This window comes from Eubalaena glacialis, chromosome 17, assembly GCF_028564815.1.
Source record: "Eubalaena glacialis isolate mEubGla1 chromosome 17, mEubGla1.1.hap2.+ XY, whole genome shotgun sequence".
NCBI classification, from domain to species: domain Eukaryota; kingdom Metazoa; phylum Chordata; class Mammalia; order Artiodactyla; family Balaenidae; genus Eubalaena; species Eubalaena glacialis.
In genome coordinates, this window is record NC_083732.1 from 52,345,967 (window position 1) to 52,368,919 (window position 22,953).

Below are 22,953 nucleotides of genomic sequence, written 5' to 3' on the forward strand. Positions count from 1 at the left end.
GAAATCTCTTGCATTCCTGTATACTAATGATGAAAAATCTGAAAGTGAAATTAAGAAAACACTCCCGTTTACCATTGCAACAAAAAGAATAAAATACCTAGGAATAAACCTACCTAAGGAGACAAAAGACCTGTATGCAGAAAATTATAGGACACTGATGAAAGAAATTAAAGATGATACAAATAGATGGAGAGATATACCATGTTCTTGGATTGGAAGAATAAACATTGTGAAAATGACTCTGCTACCCAAAGCAATCTACAGATTCAATGCAATCCCTATCAAACTACCACTGGCATTTTTCACAGAACTAGAACAAAAAATTTCACAATTTGTATGGAAACACAAAAGACCCCGAATAGCCAAAGCAATCTTGAGAACGAAAAATGGAGCTGGAGGAATCAGGCTCCCTGACTTCAGACTATATTACAAAGCTACAGTAATCAAGACAGTTTGGTACTGGCACAAAAACAGAAATATAGATCAATGGAACAGGATAGAAAGCCCAGAGATAAGCCCACGCACATATGGTCACCTTATCTTTGATAAAGGAGGCAAGCATATACAGTGGAGAAAAGACAGCCTCTTCAATAAGTGGTGCTGGGAAAATTGGACAGGTACATGTAAAAGTATGAAATTAGAACACTCCCTGACACCATACACAAAAATAAACTCAAAATGGATTAAAGACCTAAGTGTAAGGCCAGACACTATCAAACTCTTAGAGGAAAACATAGGCAGAACACTGTATGACATAAGTCACAGCAAGATCCTTTTTGACCCAGGTCCTAGAGAAATGGAAATAAAAACACAAATAAACAAATGGGACCTAATGAAACTTAAAAGCTTTTGCACAGCAAAGAAAACCATAAACAAGACCAAAAGACAACCCTCAGAATGGCAGAAAATATTTGCAAATGAAGCAACGGACAAAGGATTAATCTCCAAGATTTACAAGCAGCTCATGCAGCTCAATAACAAAAAAACAAACAACCCAATCCAAAAATGGGCAGAAGACCTAAATAGACATTTCTCCAAAGAAGAGATACAGATTGCCAACAGACACATGAAAGAATGCTCAACATCATTAATCATTAGAGAAATGCAAATCAAAACTACAATGAGGTATCATCTCACACCGGTCAGAATGGCCATCATCAAAAAATCTAGAAACAATAAATGCTGGAGAGGGTGTGGAGAAAAGGGAACACTCTTGCACTGTTGGTGGGAATGTAAATTGATACAGCCACTATGGAGAACAGTATGGAGGTTCCTTAAAAAACTAAAAATAGAACTACCATATGACCCAGCAATCCCACTACTGGGCATATACCCTGAGAAAACCATAATTCAGAAAGAGTCATGTACCAAAATATTCATTGCAGCTCTGTTTACAATAGCCAGGACATGGAAGCAACCTAGGTGTCCATCATCGGATGAATGGATAAAGAAGATGTGGCACATATATACAATGGAATATTACTCAGCCATAAAAAGAAATGAAATGGAGGTGTTTGTAATGAGGTGGATGGAGTTAGAGTCTGTCATACAGAGTGAAGTAAGTCAGAAAGAGAAAAACAAATACAGTATGCTGACACATATATATGGAATCTAAGGAGAAAAAAAAAAGGTCATGAAGAACCTAGTGGCAAGATGGGAATAAAGACACAGACCTACTAGAGAATGGACTTGAGGATATGGGGAGGGGGAGGGGTGAGATGTGACAGGGTGAGAGAGTGTCATGGACATATATACACTACCAAATGTACAATAGATAGCTAGTGGGAAGCAGCCGCATAGCACAGGGAGATCAGCTCGGTGCTTTGTGACCACCTAGAGGGGTGGGATAGGGAGGGTGGGAGGGAGGGAGATGCAAGAGGGAAGAGATATGGGAACATATGTATATGTATAACTGATTCACTTTGTTATAAAGCAGAAGCTAACACACCATTGTAAAGCAATTATACTTCAATAAAGATGTTTAAAAAAAAAAAAAAGAATAGAAGTTTATAGAGAAAGAGAAAAACAACATTCTCTCTATATATGGAAAAATAAAAAGTTTACAAGTAATCTGGAATACCTAGATGGGAGATAATGCCAGAGACAGGCAGGGACAAATCATGATAATCTCAGGGTATATGCCCAGTAGTGGGATTGCTGGGTCGTACGGTAGTTCTATTTTTAGTTTTTTAAGGAACCTCATACTGTTCTCCATAGTGGCTGTATCAATTTACATTCCCACCAACAGTGCAAGAGGGTTCCCCTTTCTCCACACCCTCTCCAGCATTTATTGTTTGTAGATCTTTTGATGATGGCCATTCTGACCAGAGTGAGATGATATCTCATTGTAGTTTTGCTTTGCATTTCTCTAATGATTAATGATATTGAGCATTCTTTCATCTGTTTGTTGGCAATCTGTATATCTTCTTTGGAGAAATATCTATTTAGGTCTTCTGCCCATTTTTGGATTGGATTGTTTGTTTTTTTGATATTGAGCTGCATGAGCTGCTTGTAAATTTTGGAGGCTAATTCTTTGTCAGTTGCTTCATTTGTAAATATTTTCTCCCATTCTGAGGGTTGCCTTTTCATCTTGTTTATGGTTTCCTTTGCTGTGCAAAAGCTTTTAAGTTTCATTAGGTCCCATTTGTTTATTTTTATTTCCATTTCTCTAGGAGGTGGGTCAAAAAGGATCTTGCTGTGATTTATGTCATATAGAGTGTTCTGCCTATGTTTTCCTCTAAGAGTTTGATAGTGTCTGGTCTTACATTTAGGTCTTTAATCCATTTTGAGTTTATTTTTGTGTATGGTGTTAGGGAGTGTTCTAATTTCATTCTTTTACATGTAGCTGTCCAGTTTTCCCAGCACCACTTATTGAAGAGGCTGTCTTTTCTCCATTGTATATTCTTGCCTCCTTTATCAAAGATAAGGTGACCATATGTGCATGGGTTTATCTCTGGGCTTTCTATCCTGTTCCATTGATCTATATTTCTGTTTTTGTGCCAGTACCATACTGTCTTGATTACTGTAGCTTTGTAGTATAGTCTGAAGTCAGGGAGCCTGATTCCTCTAGTTCCGTTTTTCTTTCTCAAGATTGCTATGGCTATTTGGGGTCTTTTGTGTTTCCATACAAACTGTGAAATTTTTTGTTCCAGTTCTGTGAAAAATGCCACTGGTAGTTTGATAGGGATTGCACTGAATCTGTAGATTGCTTTGGGTATTATAGTCATTTTCACAATGTTGATTCTTCCAATCCAAGAACATGGTATATTTCTCCATCTATTTGTATCATCTTTAATTTCTTTCATCAGTGTCTTATAATTTTCTGCATACAGGTCTTTTGTCTCCTTAGGTAGGTTTATTCCTTCAAAAAGAGTCATGTACCACAATGTTCATTGCAGCTCTATTTACAATAGCCAGGACTTGGAAGCAACCTAAGTGTCCATCGACAGATGAATGGATAAAGAAGATGTGGCACATATATATACAATGGAATATTACTCAGCCATAAAAAGAAACGAAATTGCGTTATCTGTAGCGAGGTGGATAGACCTAGAGTCTGTCATACAGAGTGAAGTAAGTCAGAAAGAGAAAAACAAATACCGTATGCTAACACATATATATGGAATCTAAAAAAAAAAAAGGTCATGAAGAACCTAAGGGCAAGACGGGAATAAAGATGCAGATCTACTAGAGAATGGACTTGAGGACATGAGGAGGGGGAAGGGTAAGCTGGGACAAAGTGAGAGAGTGGCATGGACATATATACACTACCAAATGTAAAACCGATACCTAGTGAGAAGCAGCCGCATAGCACAGAGAGATCAGCTCGGTGTTTTGTGACCACCTGAAGGGGTGGGATAGGGAGGGTGGGAGGGAGGGAGACGCAAGAGGGAAGAGATATGGGGATATAAGTATATGCATAACTGATTCACTTTGTTATAAAGCAGAAACTAACATACCATTGTAAAGCAATTATACTCCAATAAAGATGTTAAAAAAAAAAGGGGGGATGTGATTGAGCTAATTAAATAAACACATATCACTGAAAAAAAAAATCATGATTATCTTATTTGTTAACTTAAGGAATTTGAACCTTACACTGAAAGCTTTGGGGTAACTAGTTAAAGACTTAAAGCAGAAAAGTAACATGATCAGATCCATCACAGCCACACTGGACAGCTCACTGATGCTCAGAAGGCACACATTTTCTCCACTAGGTCCATTCTCTTTCTCTTGTTTAGAGTCCCTTGAGTCCCAGGTGAAATATTACCTCTTCTCTGTATCCTGTGCATTCACCACACTTTCTTTTATTACACTCATTTTATATGTATGTTCCTCCCACTAGACTAGGATCACTAGACTTGACTGTGTTTTACCCTTGTATCCTTAGCACAACACTTGGCCCATAGAAAGTGCTCATGGAATGTTTATTGAGACAAATCTAACTCAAGCTACATGTACACATGCGCACACATGCACACACGCACACACACATCAATTTGATGAGGTCCTGAGCGTAAAAAGGTCAGGGATAGAAGGATATGCTCACAAAGTTCAAACGGAGCTTAAGTACTGTCTAGTCTTATTACGGATTTAAAGTCCCTCAAATATCAAAATTATCTAAAGGATAGGTACTTTAGAGAAGGCCAAAGATAAAATAATCTTGTCATTTAAAATTTCCATAAATGTTACAGCCTTAAGACAAAAAAGTATAACTTGTAACTAGCTTAAGAAAAGTGAAAGCAAATAACTTTGATTCATATTATTTTTTCTTACCAATAAAGAAGTAAGGGTTTTACAACCTCAGTCTGAATATTTTTTAAGTGTTCTTCATTCCACTGAGATCCATCTAGCAGTTTAAATTTTGATAAGATTTCTGCAGAAAGGTAGCAGTCTCCACTGCTCACTAGATAGCATTTTTTCATCTTCTCAATATGTCTGAAATAAAACACATACACAAACATACACACACATTGACACAATATTCAACTAGCCAAATATTTTCACTTCCAAAATGTTTCAGGCAAGTAATGAACTATCTTAAAACCAAAAGTGAGTTACAGGGAGATAAAAATATTTCTCACAGATATGGGAATGGGAAGGGTATTTTCGGTAGGCCAAACAATGGCCTTACAAAGATGTCCACATTCTCATCTCCAGAACCTAAGAATGTTACCTTACATGACAGAAGAGACTCTGCAGATGTGATTAGGATTTTGAGGAGATCATCCTGGCTTATCTAGTTGGTGCTAATGTAATCTTAACAGTCCTTCTAAGATGGAGGCAGGAGGGTAATAGTCATAGAGAAAAGAAGTGAGGATAGAAGCAGCGGTCAGAGAGGAGAAAAGATGTCATGCTGCCGGCTTTGGAGATGGAGGAAGGGGGCATAAGCCCAGGAAAGTAGGTGGCCTCAGAAGCTGGAAAAGGCAAGGAAATGGATTTTCCCCTAGAGTGCTCAGAAGGAATGCAGCCCTGCATACCCATTTTAGATTTCTAACCTTTTAACTGTAAGAGAATTAATTCGTGTTGATTTAAGCCACTTAGTTTGTGGTAATTTATTACAGCAACAATAGGAACTAATACAGTATTAACTCTGAAGAATCTCTGTAGGTTGCTTGCATATCCCTTCCCTAACATGTCTTGGCAAGTGGTAGTGTCCTTCTACCCTGGGATCAATCAGGTCATGCTTCATAATCAACCATTTGGTAATCCCTGCTCTTATAACTGTGTACAACAATGACGTTATGATCATTATGATCAACAACAGTGGCATTATGATCTGAATGCCACTGAGATAACTGGAATAATCCAGTCACTAGTACTTACTCAGTCAAACCTTTAATGGGAACTGCAGTCTACTATACTTGATCTGCTTCAGAGTTCAGAGCAGATCAGGAAAACACAAGATAAGGACTTTCCTAAAGCAGGGTCCTCTTAAGGTTCTTAAGACTTACAGTGACCTAAAACATATGGAGTGGCCAAAGACCTGTGCCCCATCAGACTTTTAAGAGGCTCTCTAGAGGATATCCCACATCATATCCAGCAGGTATCGCATTCAGATATGAATGTCTAAGTGGCATCTGACTAAAGACCATAGAATTTGTTAACTGAGCAGGCTGCTAGGAACAGCCAGCCCCTTACGCTGGCATAAGGTATCTTTTACGTAAATCAATATTATTATAATAAAATAAATCTTATTATTATTCATTCCTCTAAAAGTATAAATTACATTTAAATATTTATTTCAGGCTTTCTGCCGGTGCTTAGATGACCCAAACTAATATTCTATAATTTGGTTTTAAAACTGTTGAAAAATAAAAAAGTAGAAATACCTTTGATGTCTTCCAGGATCCTTAAGAACTTTTAACCTCTCAATATCCATCCAGAGCCACCAATATCTCTCCCCTAATGTACCTTTTATAAATTTCTTAAATCTTTCGAACTCCTTTCTATTGCCAATGTCATAAGTTTTGTGAGAAATACACCAATTAGCCCTGCTTTCTAGTCCAACGCTCTCAGTTTTTGAAACTGCTTGTGCTAACATGTCTTCCGACTTTTCCTTTAGCGTTTCACTCAGCAAAACATTCTTGCCAGAGGTAGTCCCCAAACACTCATCAAATACCACTTCTGTTACATTTCTGAAATTTATATAATCTGGGCTTTCTCTAAGTGGTGCTCCAAGAATTTGATGAATTGCCACTCTCAAAATAAAGTTTATATAAGATCTTAAAAATTCTTCACATGTTGAGAAATGCAATGTCAGGCTTTCATCAACATCCTGTTGCTTTTCAAGGTATGTCCTCAGAAGAGCTTGAGAAGGAGTGTCTTGTAGAGATACAGGCCCATCTTCTTCAAATTCGGAAATTAACCTAGTGGTTGTAGATGGGCCCTTTTTCGTCCTGGGGTGAACTCCATCATCAAAGATAAAACTCTCTGTATTAAATCATAAAAGGCTATTAGATCAGATACGAATGTAAAAGTTTTCTTTTAATTATTAACTAGATGTTATAGAGCTAGGATGGCAAATGGGTTTATCATCGGTAGTGACTGCAGGGACCAGTGTCATGAGGAGTCTAAGGCTACATTTGGGATCAGTAGAGAAAAAAACTGCCAACAGGGATTAGCCATGACTTCCCTGGACATGAAAGGGGATATTGGTGGCAGATGAATTAAATATTTGATATCCTTAATAAAGAGGATCTTCAAAAAGACATTATACACTTTTAAAATGTAATATTCCAGGCTGAAAATGTCAACATACAAAGGCCAAATCTATTAAAGAATTAGAATGTGTACATCAAACAACTGTATGTACTTTAATATTTCATGTTGTATGGTAAAATAAAATTAGCTGCCATAGGTGATGAGATGATAGATCAACAGACCAGAACTGGAGTCATACTAGCAATTAAAAAAATTCACTATTTTATCAGAAAGATTCAATTACTACTATACTTACAACCTATCATTAAAATTACAAAATTGCGTAAGGCCCTTGTGAAGACTTACAAATACAAATGGATTGCTTTTACACTTTTTCTAAAGATATAGTCTAGCCCCTATTCTTCTGTCTTTCAGAAATCAGTGAAATATCTGATATCAGTGCTTTATTTCACATGGCAAATCTACCCCTTGCAAAGCCGTGGTTCAGGAAAACCCTGATCCATGTGTCCCACTCTCAGTTTTCTCAGTAATAGATTTCAAGTCTCAATGAACTGGAAATGTTTCATTACAATTTTAATTGAAAATAAATATACTAAACTTCCCCAAAATTGAGATTAGACTTTTGTAAACCTGTGAAAGGATACTGGGTATACACTCAACCCCACAGACTTGGAGGTAAAGTGCAAGCCTGGCATTTCTGCTCACTGCCTTCCTGCTATCCTTTCTCTTCCTGCTTACTAACGTCACTCTCCAATTTTCTACTTTACTATTTGGGGAAAATAGTAAGAAATCTATAAATTCAGCAATTTCCAATTAGGAAGATGATTTCCCCCTTTACCTAGATTTGGGTTCAATCCTAGAGAATCCAGACTTATCACCTCCAGAGGTTGCTTATACTTTTCAAAGGAATTATGTAAGAATTGTTAGTGAATTGCTGAGTTCCCCTCCTGAATCACACTGCAAGATTTTTTTCCCTCTAGCAATATCATATTTAATTACTCCCATTTCTGGAAGGTTCCCTTTATTTATGAAAAGTTTGTATCACCCACAAAAGTTCCCCACAGTAGAAATTTATCTGCTTTTCAAGGTGAGAAACAGTCTGAACTTAAAAACAGAAGGAAAACTCAAGTTCCATAAATCACTATTTACTTTGGGGAGAAGAGAAAGGTTGCACCCACTTCATTTCAAAGGCTTAATAATAAGAATTTGTAAACTGTGACAGGAAATAATGACAAGACAAATATTTATTGACTGTCCATTAGGTACGAAGCACTAAGCATTTTCTATACATTCAGTATGTATGCATCATTAGTTTAATCTTACAGATGACAAAAGCAAAGCTCCCAGAAGTGGAATAATTTGCAGAAGTCACAAACTAATAAGTATCAGAGTTGGGTTCTAAACCCATCCTCTTTTCACTATATCAGGTTGTCTCTTGAAAAACAGTAGAAAGTGGTGTTGCAGGGGAGATAATTTTTTCTCCCCACCCACTAAGTGTTGTACTGTAAGTTTAGAATAACAACAAAAGATGTAAAAAGGAGTTCTGAGGTCATTCTTGTCCTTTTCTGCTTACCAGAAACAGATGAAATAACTGGTGATCCAATTTTGTTGTGGAATACACAAGAAGGTAATGAAAAGGTTGATACTGTTTGCTGACTTTGTTTTGCTAATGCAAACCAATCTTTTGTTTGAGTATAGGAGGCCTAGGAAGAAAGGAGCACATTTGTTTAACATAAGATTAGCAGTATTCTTCCAGTCTGGACAAGTCATTATGATAATATTCATTTGCATAGTGCAATATGTAAAGGAAAAATTATGCCGTGAAAGAAAAGAATGTTGTACACAGAAAAACTCATTAGCTGAGAATAATGGTAAGGAAATTTCAATTCAGATTATTTTCATATTAGAAGATCAAAGGAAAAAAATGAGCTCACTACCCATCAAATTCTTCACTCTTCCACCAGAAGCATGCAATCCTACTTCCTGGATTCACTACAAATTCACACCATCTAACTTTAACTTGGCAGTCACCACGGCTCATCAGTCTTTGGATGCATCTTTTGCCAGCTACTCCCATTCACAACTTTCCCAATTATTTCATGCCCCCAGTTCTGTCTGGGCTGGCTCAGTGTTTTTAACAACTCCTCCCTAATATGACAAAAACTTAACTCTCAGTAGCACTGGAAACTTCTCCATGCTCAACTTCCCCTTTACCTTAGATTCAGTTTTCACAACTTTGCTTGGATTGGATGCTTCCTGAAGGCTGATTCCTGACTCACCTGCCCCTGGATGGAGCCTTCAATGTTTCCTTTCTTTTGTGTACTCCTGAGCCAGCTGACCCAATTCTCAACCTGACACACAGCTTCTAGAACCCCAGTCCTAAGAAACTCCATCTCAGATTTCCTGGGAAGAGTCTTCTTCCTGCTTCTCTTAGTCATGTCCTCACCTACTCTTCTAGGATAATCCAGCTTGTTCAACAGAAGCAAAAAAGGGAGGGTCCAGCATTACTCTCATTTCTCCTTTCTCCAACCTGGTTGGCCCTTAGCCTAAGGAACACTCACAGAGGAGGCAAGGCTCAAATGGAATAGAATTGTTCCCTGACTATTATGCAGAATTAGCAGGGTAAGTCAGGCCACACAATAAGACCAAAAGCAAGAGAAAGAAATATCAGGTGCCATCGGTGTACTCACTGCCCCTCTTAGAAGTAAGGTTTCCTTGGTAGATAAAAGCTTTGAATCTAATTGCCTTTTGTTTCCTCTTTTCCTTCCTCTAAAACCAAGTCATTTATTACTAATTACATGTTCATTCAACATATTTATTGAATGACTACTCTATTACAAGTAGTATCCTAAGCACTGAGAGGAGACCAAAATAATTAAGGAACTTTCAAGGAATAGAGAAAGACCAACATACAAGAGCCCTTGCTATTTCAACTGCACAAAAAAGATGAGAGAGTAGAAGATAGGGGAGAAAGAAGTGGTTAGCCAGACATAAAAGCAGTTAACTATTCTACTTTGTACTCTTAAAAGATGGGTCAATTGTTTGCATTTAGATGGTATAACTGAAAACTCAAAGAAATATTACCAATTATCATATGGATTAATCCCTATCTATAGTCATGGTTTAGTGATTTAAGGGCCCCAAAAAACCTGAATCCTCAAAGTTTAAAGGCTATTAAAAAAATATATAGTTCAAGTATTACTCAAGTTGACAGAAATGAGCTTTTTCCATCACAGAAAATAGTAAAAGTAAACTAGCTTGGATTTTTATTCTCTTATATTTGATTAAATTTACCTGTAAGGAATCAGAACTTATTCCCCTAGACTGATTCTTTCCTTGGTATGTTTATTGACCCCTACTATCGGTATATTTTTTGACATCCCTAACATTATTATAACATATGGGTTAAGATAAAAAATAAATACCTAAAAATAAATATAAGAGAAAAGAAAAATGTGCCTTCAGTATATCTCTGAGCATTATTCAGAGGAAATAATGGAACTGGCATAATTTTTTAACATTTTTGCCAAATATTGCTGATAGAACTGTCAAACTACAAAATTAAATAGGAGCTTACACATGAAAAAAATGTTCAAATAAGATAGGATAAGGATATCCATTCCAACAGAGATGGCAAATAGTCTTCCTCTTGTATGACATCTTTGATCACTTGGAAGTGCCTGCCTAGAATGCTGTGTTGAAAAAGAATTTGGAGCCAAGTCCTAGCTCAGCAGGAAAATGCCATAATTGATTAGCAATCTCTGTCATGAATGCAAACTAGGAGAATAGCAACACATGGGTAACATATTTGCAATTCCTGGTTTTGTAAAGAACTGTGTATTAGAAATGTCTTCCCAGAGAGAAGATCTGATAATTAGAGGCTGAAGAGAAGCCGAATACGTGACCCCAAAACATGCCACGGCATTGTGGATTATTGTGAGCTGAAGGAGATCACGACCCAGCAGACTCAAGAAAAACACTTACCTCTCTTTTAACTACCTAAAAGAATTTACATAGGCGGCCTGGCTCAGAGACGGCCAGTACCAGAGATAACTTTTATCTGAATGACCGACCTATCTATATGGCAGATAAACATCTAATTACCGAACATCTGGTCTTCTTATAGTCCTGTGAATTACCCTCCTCCACTTTGAAGCCCCAGGCCCCTACCCCATTCCTTAGCTCAGGATGGCACATATGCCTCAACTGCCCAACTTGCTCTTGGGTCTTATATTCTTATAGGGCTCCCGTACATACTAAATTGCATTTGTTTTTTTCCTGTTACCCTGTCTTATGTCATTTTTTTTTTTTTTTTTAATAGACCAGCCAAAGAACCTAGAAGGGTAGAAGGAAAATTTTTCCGCCCTGGCAAAGGCAAAGATCAAACAACAGTTTTCACTAAACTGTGATTCCCCAAAAGGACATTTGATTCTAGGTTAGAGCTCTTCAAACGTACCCATACCACCCAACATTCTCCAATTGTGAAGGGCAAATTTATCTGATAACAGCTAAACAGTTATGCATTTTATTACTGAAGAATAATCTTGACAATAGGGAAGAGAAGGCCCAATTTATTGTTGTTTTGTACAAAAATTACAGATTCCAAATAATACAAAATTTGGAATGAACAATGAAACCCTTGCTTCCCAGGTGACATTGGGGATGTTCTTCCATTTTGCATTTTTCCTTTGTACACATGAGGATAATAATTCTAATTACATTTCAGGTGAAAGAGTGTAGGGCAAATAAGTCAGCATAAATCCAAAAGAATATTTGCTCAATCTACTTTACAAGTATTTGAAATCATTTTCCTATTCAAGTGGTACAAATGAAATTCATATCCCTAAAATGAGAAGTTTCACTGAAGTGCCAAGACACAAAGAAACACTCACACTTTTACCTCGCCAAGAGAAACGTAGAACTTTTTCATAATTACAGCATCATCTTCTTCAACAGGAGGAGGTGGTGGAGTGGTTGGCTTTTTCAGGACCCAGGGAGAAAAATCTGCACCTAACGTGATATTCATGCCTGATTCACTCCATCTTACTTGTGAAACCAATCTGGCTAACCTGCATTTCAGAAATCATACAAACTAGAAATAAGTTTCAAATATGGTAGAATTCAGGAAAAAAAAAACCTAAAATTTTGTTTTATGTATTCAAATCAATCTCCCGTCCTAACTCTGCAGGATGATTCTCTTAGGATCTGCTAAAATTAATGGCTTATTCATAGAATTACTAATTAATAATTATTCTGTTTTACTTTATTTTATTTTTATGTAAAAAAACAGTTGTTCTAAGCAAAAGTCAAATTTTAGTAAAACTTCAGAATGTTTAGGTACTTAAACTTTAGAAGTCAGGGAGCATAAAAGAAAAACATGGCCCTGCACTACAACATTCTGTCTTTTTTATGATACTCATATTCATTTTTTAACACCCTGAACATAAATACCTTTACAGAAGTAGAAAAAAATTTTAAATATAATGATCAAAGAAGCAGAATTGAAATACATTTATTAGGTACTGTTTCTATAAAATCTCTTTGCAAAAGTTAAGTGATTTTTACCAATGTTCTATCTTATACTATATAGCAAGTGGAATATAAACTCAAATGAGTTTAAAGGTATACAATTTTACTAAGAAAGTACAGAAAAATTATTTTTGGTGAAAAAAATCATTTAAAAATATGTATATTGATGGGATTACAATACCTGTATTCAAAGTAGCAATCACTTTCCAGAAATGCTGGAAGTCTTTCTTTTTTGACCCAGTGAATACCTTGTTCACGATTGAGACACTATTAGAGGACAAGTGAAAAAGAAAAAGTGTGTCAAAGAAATTCACCATTCAGGACAATGATGGCCTAATCACTAGAGCAATATTACCTCTAGCTCTTACAGGGAGGCCTGCCTGTACCTTCTATTTGGACAGGAGAGAGTAAGAACCCTGAGTCACAAGCACTTCTTCAATTCTCTCAACAACCCTATATCAACTATTATCTACGTTTTATGGATTAACAAGCTGAATCCAGAAAACTTAAGTAACTTACTGAAAGAGTGACAAAAAATTCAGTCTCAGTATTTTCACAGTCATAAAATGGGTTAAAAATAATCACAAACAGAAAAAGAACTAACCAGAAAACTTGGTAAGACTGCTAGAGTAACTGCAAGCCCTTTGTCCTTCCAATTTTAGGAAATTATGTTAAATATTTAACATCACCAGGCATGATCATTGAGGATACCAAGGTTAACAAGAAAGAGAAGGCCTTTCCTTTAAGGAGTTTGCAGATAATTCAATAAGCAATAATAACAGAGTGCTGTAAGCACCAGAAGTTCAGGATTCTGTGGGAGGCCACATGGGCACGAAAACCAGCAAAGGTTTCCCACAGAACATGACTGGGGGGGCGGGGGGACAGAGTCAACATGGAGGAATAGGAGGATGTGGAGTTCGCCTCTCCCCACAAGTACATCAAGAATACATCTACAAATGGAACAATTCTCACAGAGCACCTGCTGAACACTAGCAGAGGACCTTGGACACCTAAAAGGGCAAGAAAAATCCTCACGCAACCGGGTAGGACTTAAGAAAGAAAAAAAGAAGAGGAAACAGGACGGGACCTGCACCCCTGCAGGGGAGCTGAAGGAGAGGAGAGGTTCCCGCACTCAGGGAAGCCCTCTCACCGGTGGGGAGACCAGCTGGGACAGAGAGGGAGCTTCAGGGGCTCGGAGGAGAGGGCAGCAACCAGTCTGTGGCAGACAGGACAGAGTAAGACCTACACGGATGGTCCAGATGGTCCATGCCGCAGCCCTGAGCTCCCCAGACCGAGTCCTGTGTCTGCTGGGGCGGAGCGGGGCTGCATGCTGGAACATGGGGCCTGGAGAGTGGACTCAGGGAGGGGACAGCTGTTGGCTGTGAAGGGACAGCCTGAAGGGACGGGAGTAAGGAGCTCCACGATTGGGAATGTTCGTGGAAGAAGCCCAGCCCTGTTTGTTTATAAAGAACAAACAAACAGATGAACAATACAATAACTAAAATGACAAAGCACACTAGAAGGAATCAGTAGCAGAGTAACTGAGGCAAATGAATGAATAAGTGAGCTGGAACACAGCGAGGTGGAAATCACTGCCACAGAACAGAATAAAGAAAAAAGAATGAAAAAATGAAATGAAAAAAGAATGAAAAGAAATGAGGACAGTCTCAGAGACCTCTGGGACAACATTAAATGCACCGACATTCATTTTATAGGGTACCAGAAGGAGAAGAGAGAGAGAAAGGACCTGAGGAAATTTTTGAAGATATTATAGCCAAAAGTTTCCCTAACATGAGAAAGGAAACACTCAAGTCCAGAAAGCGCAGAGAGTCCCATACAGGATGAACCCAAGGAGGAAAATGCCGAGACACATATTAATGAAACTGACAAAAATTAAAGACAAAGAAAAAATATTAAGAGCAACAAGGAAAAAGCAACAAATAACATACAAGGGAATCTCCATGAGGTTATCAGCTGATTTTTAAGCCAGAAACTCTGCAGGCCAGAAGGGAGTGGCACAATATATTTCAAGTGATGAAAGGGAAAAACCTACAACAAAGAATACTCTACCCAGCAAGGTTCTCTTTCAGATTCAACAAAAAAAAAAAAACAAAAGCTTTACAGACAAGCAAAAGCTAAGAGAATTCAGCACCACCAAACAAGCTTTACAACAAATGCTAAAGGAACTTCTCTAGGTGGGAAAGAGACCAGCAACTTAAAACAACCTTGTACCTATACAGACTGCTGTATCAAAACCTCATGGGAACAGCAAACCCCAAAACTGCAATAGATACACAAACAAAAAAGAAAAGGCAACCCAAACACAATACCAAAGATAGTCATCAAATCACAAGAGAAGAGAACAAAAGAGGAAGGGAAGAAAAAAGACCTACAAAAACAAATCCAAAACAATTAAGAAAATGTCAATAGGAACATACATATCAATAATTATCTTAAATGTAAATGGAGTAAATGCTCCAAACAAAAGATACAGACTGGCTGAATGGATACAAAAACAAGACCCATATACATGCTGTCTACAAGAAACCCATTTCAGATCTAGGGACACAAACAGACGGAAAGTGAGGGGATAGAAAAAGGTATCCCATGCAAATGGAAACTGAACACTATGGGATAAATCAATTACAGGAAAAAAAAACTGTAAAAAACACAAACATGTAGAGACTAAATAATATGTTACTAAACAACCAATGGATCACCAAAAAAATTAAAAATACCTAGAGACAAATGACAATGAAAACACAATGATCCAAAACCTATGGGATGCAGCAAAAGCAGTTCTAAGAGGGAAGTGTATAGCTATACAAGCCTACCTCAAGAAACAAGAAAAACCTAAAAAAAAAAAGCCTAACCTTACACCTAAAGCAACTAGAGAAAGAGAACAAACAAAACCCAAAGTTAGCAGAAGGAAAGAAATCATAAAGATCAGAGCAGAAATAAATGAAATAGAGACAAAGAAAACAATAGATAAGATCAATGAAACTACAAGCTGGTTCTTTGAAAAGATAAACAAATTGATAAACCTTTAGCCAAACTCATCAAGAAAAAAAAGGAAGATGGCTCAAATCAATAAAATTAGAAATGAACAAGGAGACGCTATAACTGACATCACAGAAATACAAAGGATCATAAGAGTCTACTACAAGCAACTATATGTCAATAAAATGGACAGCCTAGAAGAAATGGACAAATTCTTAGAAAGGTACAACCCTCCAAGACTGAACCAGGAGGAAATAGAAAATATGAACAGACCAATTGCAAGTACTGAAATTGAAACTGTAATTTAAAAACTTCCAACACACAGAGGTCCAGGACTAGATGTCTTCACAGGGTAATTCTATCAAACATTTAGAGAAGAGTTAACACCTATCCTTCTGAAACTCTTCCAAAAAATTGCAGATGAAGGAACACTCCCAAGGTCATCTATGAGGCCACCATCACCCTGATACCAAAACCAGACAAAGATACAACAATAAGAGAAGATTACACGCCAATATCACTGATGAACATTGACACAAAAATCCTCAACAAAATACTAGCAAACCAAATCCAACAACACATTAAAAGGATCATACACCATGATCAAGTGGAATTTATCCCAGGGATGCAAGGATTCTTCAATATATGCAAATCAATCAATGTGATATACCACATTAACAAACTGAAGAATAAAAACCATATGAGCATCTCAATAGATTCAGAAAAAGCTTTTGACAAAATTCAACACCCATTTATGACAAAAACTCTCCAGAAAATGGGCATAGAAAGAACCTACCTCAACATAATAAGGGCCATATACAACAAACCCACAGCAAACATCATTCTCAATGGTGAAAAACTGAAAGCATCTCCTCTAAGATCAGAAACAAGACAAGGATGTCCACTCTCACCACTTTTATTCAACATAGTTTTGGAAGTCCTGGCCATGGCAATCAGGGAAGAAAAAGAAATTAAAGGAATCCAAATTCGAAAAGAAGTAAAACCGTCACTGTTTGCAGATGACATGATGCTATACATAGAAAATCCTAAAGATGCTACCAGAAAACAGCTAGAGCTCATCAATGAATTTGGTAAAGTTTCAGGATACAAAATTAATGTGCAGAAACCGCTTGCATTCCTGTACACTAACAACGAAAGATCAGAAAGAGAAATTAAGCAAACAATCCCATTCACCACTGCAACAAAAAGAATAAAATACCTAGGAATAAACCTACCTAAGGAGGTAAAAGACTCAGAAGACTATAAGACACTGATGAAAGAAATCAAAGATGACACAAACAGATGGAGAGATATACCATGTTCTTGGATTGGAAGAATCAATATTATCAAAATGACTATACTACCCAAAGCAATCTACAGATTCAATGCAATCCCTATCAAACTACCAATGGCATTTTTCACAGAACTAGAACAAAAAATTTTTAAATTTGTATGGAAACCCAAAAGACCCCAAAGAGCCAAAGCAATCTTGAGAAAGAAAAAAGGAGCTGGAGAACTCAGTTTCCCTGACTTGAGACTATACTATAAAGCTACAGTAATCAAAACAGTATGGTACTGGCACAAAAACTGAAATATAGATCAATGGAACAGGATAGAAAGTCCAGAGATAAACCACACACCTATGGTCAACCAATCTATGACAAAGGAGGCAAGAATACACAAGGGAGAAAAGACAGTCTCTTCAATAAGTGATGCTGGGAATACTGGACAGTCACATGTAAAAGAATGAAATTAGAACACTCCCTAACACCATACACAAAAATAAACTCAAAATGGATTAAAGACCTAAATGTAAGGCTGGATACTATAAAACTCTTAGAGGAAAACATAGAACACTCTCTGACATAAATTGCAGAAATATCTTTTTGGATCCACCTCCTAGAGTAATGAAAATAAAAACAAAAATAAACAAATGGACGTAATTAAACTTAAAAGCATTTGCACAGCAAAGAAAACCATAAATGAGATGAAAAGACAACCAACAGAGTGGGAGAAAATATTTGCAAACCTAAGTGACCGACACGGCATTCACCTCCAGAATATACAAACAGCTCACGCAGCTCAATAACAAAAAACAAACATCCCAGTCAAAAAATGGGGAGGACCTGTAAATAGAAATTTCTCCAAAGAAGACATACAGATGGCCAAAAAAGCACATGAAAAGATGCTGAACATCACTAATTATCAGAGAAATGCAAATCAAAACTACAGTGAGGTATCACTTCACACTGGTCAGAATAGCCATCAACAAAACATCTACAAACAGTAAATGCTGGGGAGGGTGTGGAGAAAAGGGAACCCTTCTACAGTGTTGGTGGGAATGAAAATTGGTACAGCTACTATGGAGAACAGTATGGAGTTTCCTTAACAAAGTAAAATTAGAGCTACCATACCATCCAGCAATCCCACTCCTGGGCATAAACCCTGAGACGACCATAATTCAAAAAGATACATGCATCCCAATGTTCACTGCAGCATCATTTACAATATCCAGGACTGGAAGCAACCTAAATGCCCATTGACTGAAGAAGAGATAAAGAAGATGTGGTACATATATGCAATGGAATATTACTCAGCCATTAAAAAAGAATGAAACAATGCCATTTGCAGCCACATGTATGGACCTAGATTGTCATACTGAGTGAAGTAAGTCAGACAGAGAAGGACAAACATCATATGATATCACTTATATGTGGAATCTAAAAAAATGGTACAAACGAACTTATTTACAAAACAGAAATAGAGTCATAGACGTAGAAACAGTCTTAGGGTTATGGGGGGAAGGGGGAAAGGATAAACTGAGAGATTGGGATTGACATATACACACTACTATTATATATAAAATAGATAACTAATAAGGACCTACTGCATAGCACAGGGAACTCTACTCAATACTCTGTAATGACCTATATGGGAAAAGAATTTGAAAAAGAATACTTGTATATGTATAACTGAATTACTTTGTTGTACACCTGAAACTAACACAACATTGTTAATCAACTATACTCCAATAAAAATTTTTAAAAATTATAATTGACTGGAAGCATGATTAGCTAGGTTGAAGAGGGAAGCAGGAAAGAAATAAAGATAAGTTTAGTTTAATAGATCACAGGGTAAGATTTGAGAGATGGAGGGAGGAAGGCTGGAGAAGTAGGCAGGGCCCTGATTATGAGTAGTCTTTTAAATAACGTTATGGAGTTTAGATTTTACCTTGAGGTTGTGAGGGCCATATGAATTTACAGAAGAGTTACTAAGTTGCTATTCATCCTAAGACATTTATACACTATTGTTTCTATTTTGTCTTATATTCACTTTCCCCAGAATTCTAATCAATGCCAGTACCTTGGACACTAAACAAATGCTAAAGTAAGTAAAACAACCAATAAAGTACACATTTCAGTGAGGCAAATGTGTCTGCACTATGTGGCTTCCATTGACTGTCTGCTAAAGCAAAAATTTTGCTGTGATATTAACGTCAGAGTCAACGCAGACCACTGCTATCTCCTTTGAGGAAATCGCAGGCTCACACAGCAGTGCTGCCACCATCTGAGAAGCTAATGTTCTTGAGGGTGCACCTGTGCTCAGCAATGCTGACATGTGGCACCAAGTCATTAGGCTCCCCAGGACTGGAAAACTGAGCAAACAATGGTTTCCTCCTGTTTAGCCAAAAACACCCACTTGCCTTCACCAAAGACTATCTTCTGGGTACTGAAAGAATAGAAGAAACTTTGGAAACAGCTAGCACCTGAACAGTAGCATCTTGTTGACTGTCTCACTGCTTATCAGTGAGATCTGAAGGACATTTGGATCTTGAGTGAGAAGGATTCCACATATGCTACACACTGACAACCAACCACACAGGAGTCTTGAATTCTCATGAGCAATGCATTCAATGTATCACAGAAAGACACCAGACCGCACATAAAAATCGACATAAACACTTGAGGAATTCTACAAGGCTGTGGAACTAGTCAGTTCATACAAAATCAGTTTGCATAATATTTACCTAATGAACAGTTCACCTATAACTCTTCCCCTTTTGTATGTTTTGCATCTATTTGATCTAAAAATTAAGTGAAAAGTATAAAAAAATAAAATCAAAATTGAAGAAAAGTCTTTAGTCAAACTGCTAAAAAATCCTTTCAAGGTGTTTTTAAGTAACTAAAATATAAAGACCAAAGAGATACAAAACAACCCTGCCAACCATAGAAGGATAAATTAATAAATACTATAAGAAATGCAAAAATAATTTACCTAAAATAAAATTATTTAATCCTTAAAACTAAAAAACATGTTAAGAAAGAAAAACAGATAACCAAAAGGTTAGGGGAAACTGGCTGTCGGTAAATCATTCTAGAACTATTTCCAATTAGCCATACACAAGCTCTTTAAACTGTCACCAGGATTAGATTAATAAAAATTATATTTAGATGTACGAGCAACTAAATAAAGCATGGCTATCTGCCAATGGACTAGATTTTCTGTCTAGTCATTTATTGAGGTATAAATGACATAGAGTAAAATCCATCCTTTTTAGTACACAGTGCTACAAGTTTTGACAATTACATACAGTCATGTAACCATGACTACAGTCAAGATGTAGAATAGTTCCAACAGCTCCAAACTTCCTCATGACACTTTGCAGTCAATGACTCCCTCTAACCCCAGGCCCTGGCAACCACTGACAGGTTCTCTATATAGTTTTGCCTTTCCCAGAATGTCATATAAATGGAATCAATATAGTATGTAGCCTTTGACTCTGGCTTCTTTCATTTAGCATAATGCATTTGAGATTGATCTATGTTCTTCCATGGATCACTAGTCCATTCCTCTTCATTGCTGAGTAGTACTCCACTGTACTGATGAACCACATTTTATTTATCCATTCCCAGCAAGGAAATTTGGGTTGTTTCTAGCTTTTGGTGATTATAATAAAACAACTAGAGACATTCACATACAGGTTTTTATGTGAACATTAACTGTCTATTTCTCTTGGGTTAATATATAGAAATAAGATAGATAGGTAGTATGGTATATGTTTAACTTAGGAAGAATTGCCAAACTGTTTTCCAAAATGTAATTTGCATCAACAATGTAAGAATTCTAGATGCTCTGCATCCTGGCTAGCATTTTGTATTGTCAATATTTATTTGTTGTTTATTTTGTACATCATAATAGGTGTGTAGAAATAGTTCATTGTGATGTGTGTATGTGCGAACACTTTTTTTTAATAACAGCTTTGAGATATAGCTTACGTTTCACACAACTCATCCATTTAAAGTATAAGCCAATGATTTTAGTATATTCAGAAACCATCACCACAAATTTAGAACATTTTCATCATCCTCTCCAAAAAACCCATACCCATTAGCAATCACTCTCCATTCATTCCAACTCCTCCACCTCACCTCCCAATGTTGAATGCACTTCTCTTATGACTGAAGATGTTGAGCATCTTTTCATATGTGTATTGGTCATTTTCACATCTTCTTTGGAGAAATATCTATTCAGATCCTTTGTCCATTTTTAAATTGGGTTGTCTCTTTATTGTTGAGTTGTAAGAGCTCTTTACACAGTCTAGATACACAGTCCTTATCAGATATATGACTGGCAAATATTTTCTCCCATTCCATGGGTTGTCTTTTCACTTTCTTTAGACGATAAAAGTTTTAAATTTTTATTTATCTATTTTTTCTTTTATTGTTTATGCTTTTGGTGTGATATCTAAAATATCAATGCCTATTGATCATGAAGACACATGTAATCATGAAGATTTACATTTGTGTTTTCTTCTAAAATATGCTTCATTATTAGTATTTTTTGCATTGCTAGATTCAGTTTGCTTTTTTTGAACTTTTTTGTGTCTATGTTCATGAGGGGTATTAGTTTGTAAGCTCTTCTTTTCTTTGAAATTTCTTTATCTAGTGTTGGTATAAGGATAATGCTGGCATCATAAAATGAGTTGGAAATTGATCCCTCTTCTTTTGTTTTTTTTGGAAGAGTTTTCATAAGTTTAGTATTACTTCATTTCTAAAGGTTTGACAGAATTCACCAGTGAAGTCATCTGGACCTAGAGTTTTCTTCGTGGGAATCTTCCCCCAAGACTTATTTTTTTGGAGCAGTTTTAGGTTTACAACAAAATTGAGAAGAGAAAGATTTCCTATATATCTCCTGCATCTACACATGCATAGCCTCCCCCTTTATGAACATCACTCACAGAATGGTACATTTTTTACCAAGAATGACCCTACATTGACACATCATAATCACCCAAAATCCATTGTTTACCTTAGGGTTCACTCTTGGTGTTGTACATTCTATGGGTTTGGACACATGTATAATGACATATATCCATCAGTGTAATATCATACAGAGTATTTTCACTACCCTAAAAATCCTCTATGCTCTGCCTATTCATCTCTGGCCCCTGGAACCCCTAGTAATCACTAATCATTTTTTTTTTTTTTAATATTTTGACGTGCTTGATTTTATTCTGTATTTTTTTTGAATTTTATTTTATTTTTTTATACAGCAGGTTCTTATTAGTTATCCATTTTATACAAAACCACTAATCTTTTCATTGTCTACATAGATGTGCCTTTTCCAGAATATTATATAGTTGGAATCATACAGTATGTAGCCTTTTTCAAATTGGCTTCTTTCACTTAGAAATATGTATTTAAGGTCCCTCCATGTATTTTTTGTGGATTGAAAGCTCATTTCTTCTTACCACTCTATAATATCCCATTGTCTGGATGTACACAGTTTAGTTATCCACTCATCTAATGAAGGGCATCTTAGTTGCTTCCAAGTTTTGACAATTATGAATAAAGCTACTATAAACATCCATATGCAGGTTTCTGTGTGGGCATATATTTTCAACTCTTTTGGGTAAATAACCAGGGAGTATGATTGCTGAAATGTATGCTAAGAGTATGTTAGTTTTGTAAGAAACCATCAAAATGTGCTCCAAAGTGGCTGTACCACTTTTGCATTTCCACCAGCAATGTATGTGATTTCCTGTTGCTCCACATCTTCATTAACATTTGGTGTTCTCAGTGTTCTGGATTTTGGCCATTCTAATAGGTGTGTACTAGTATCTTACTGTTGTTTTAATTTGCATTTTCCTGATGACATAGAATGTGGACCATCTTTTATATACTTACTTGCCATTTCTATATCTTCTTTGGCCCATTATAAAATCAGGTTGTTTGTTTTCTTATTGTTAGTTTGGATAAC

At 36.6% G+C, this 22,953-nt stretch overlaps 1 protein-coding gene across 1 annotated transcript in view; it reads right to left on the reverse strand.

Moving 5' to 3' along the window:
• RGS22 (regulator of G protein signaling 22) overlaps positions 1-22,953 on the reverse strand; it is a 173,305-nt gene that overhangs the window by 108,456 nt on the left and 41,896 nt on the right. The window contains exons 5-9 of the mRNA XM_061171399.1: positions 12,875-12,960; positions 12,065-12,233; positions 8,738-8,867; positions 6,333-6,933; positions 4,777-4,938 (exon numbers count right to left, since the gene is read on the reverse strand). Of these exons, the coding sequence (XP_061027382.1) occupies positions 4,777-4,938; positions 6,333-6,933; positions 8,738-8,867; positions 12,065-12,233; positions 12,875-12,960 (1,148 nt within the window). The remainder of the gene's footprint in view (positions 1-4,776; positions 4,939-6,332; positions 6,934-8,737; positions 8,868-12,064; positions 12,234-12,874; positions 12,961-22,953) is intronic.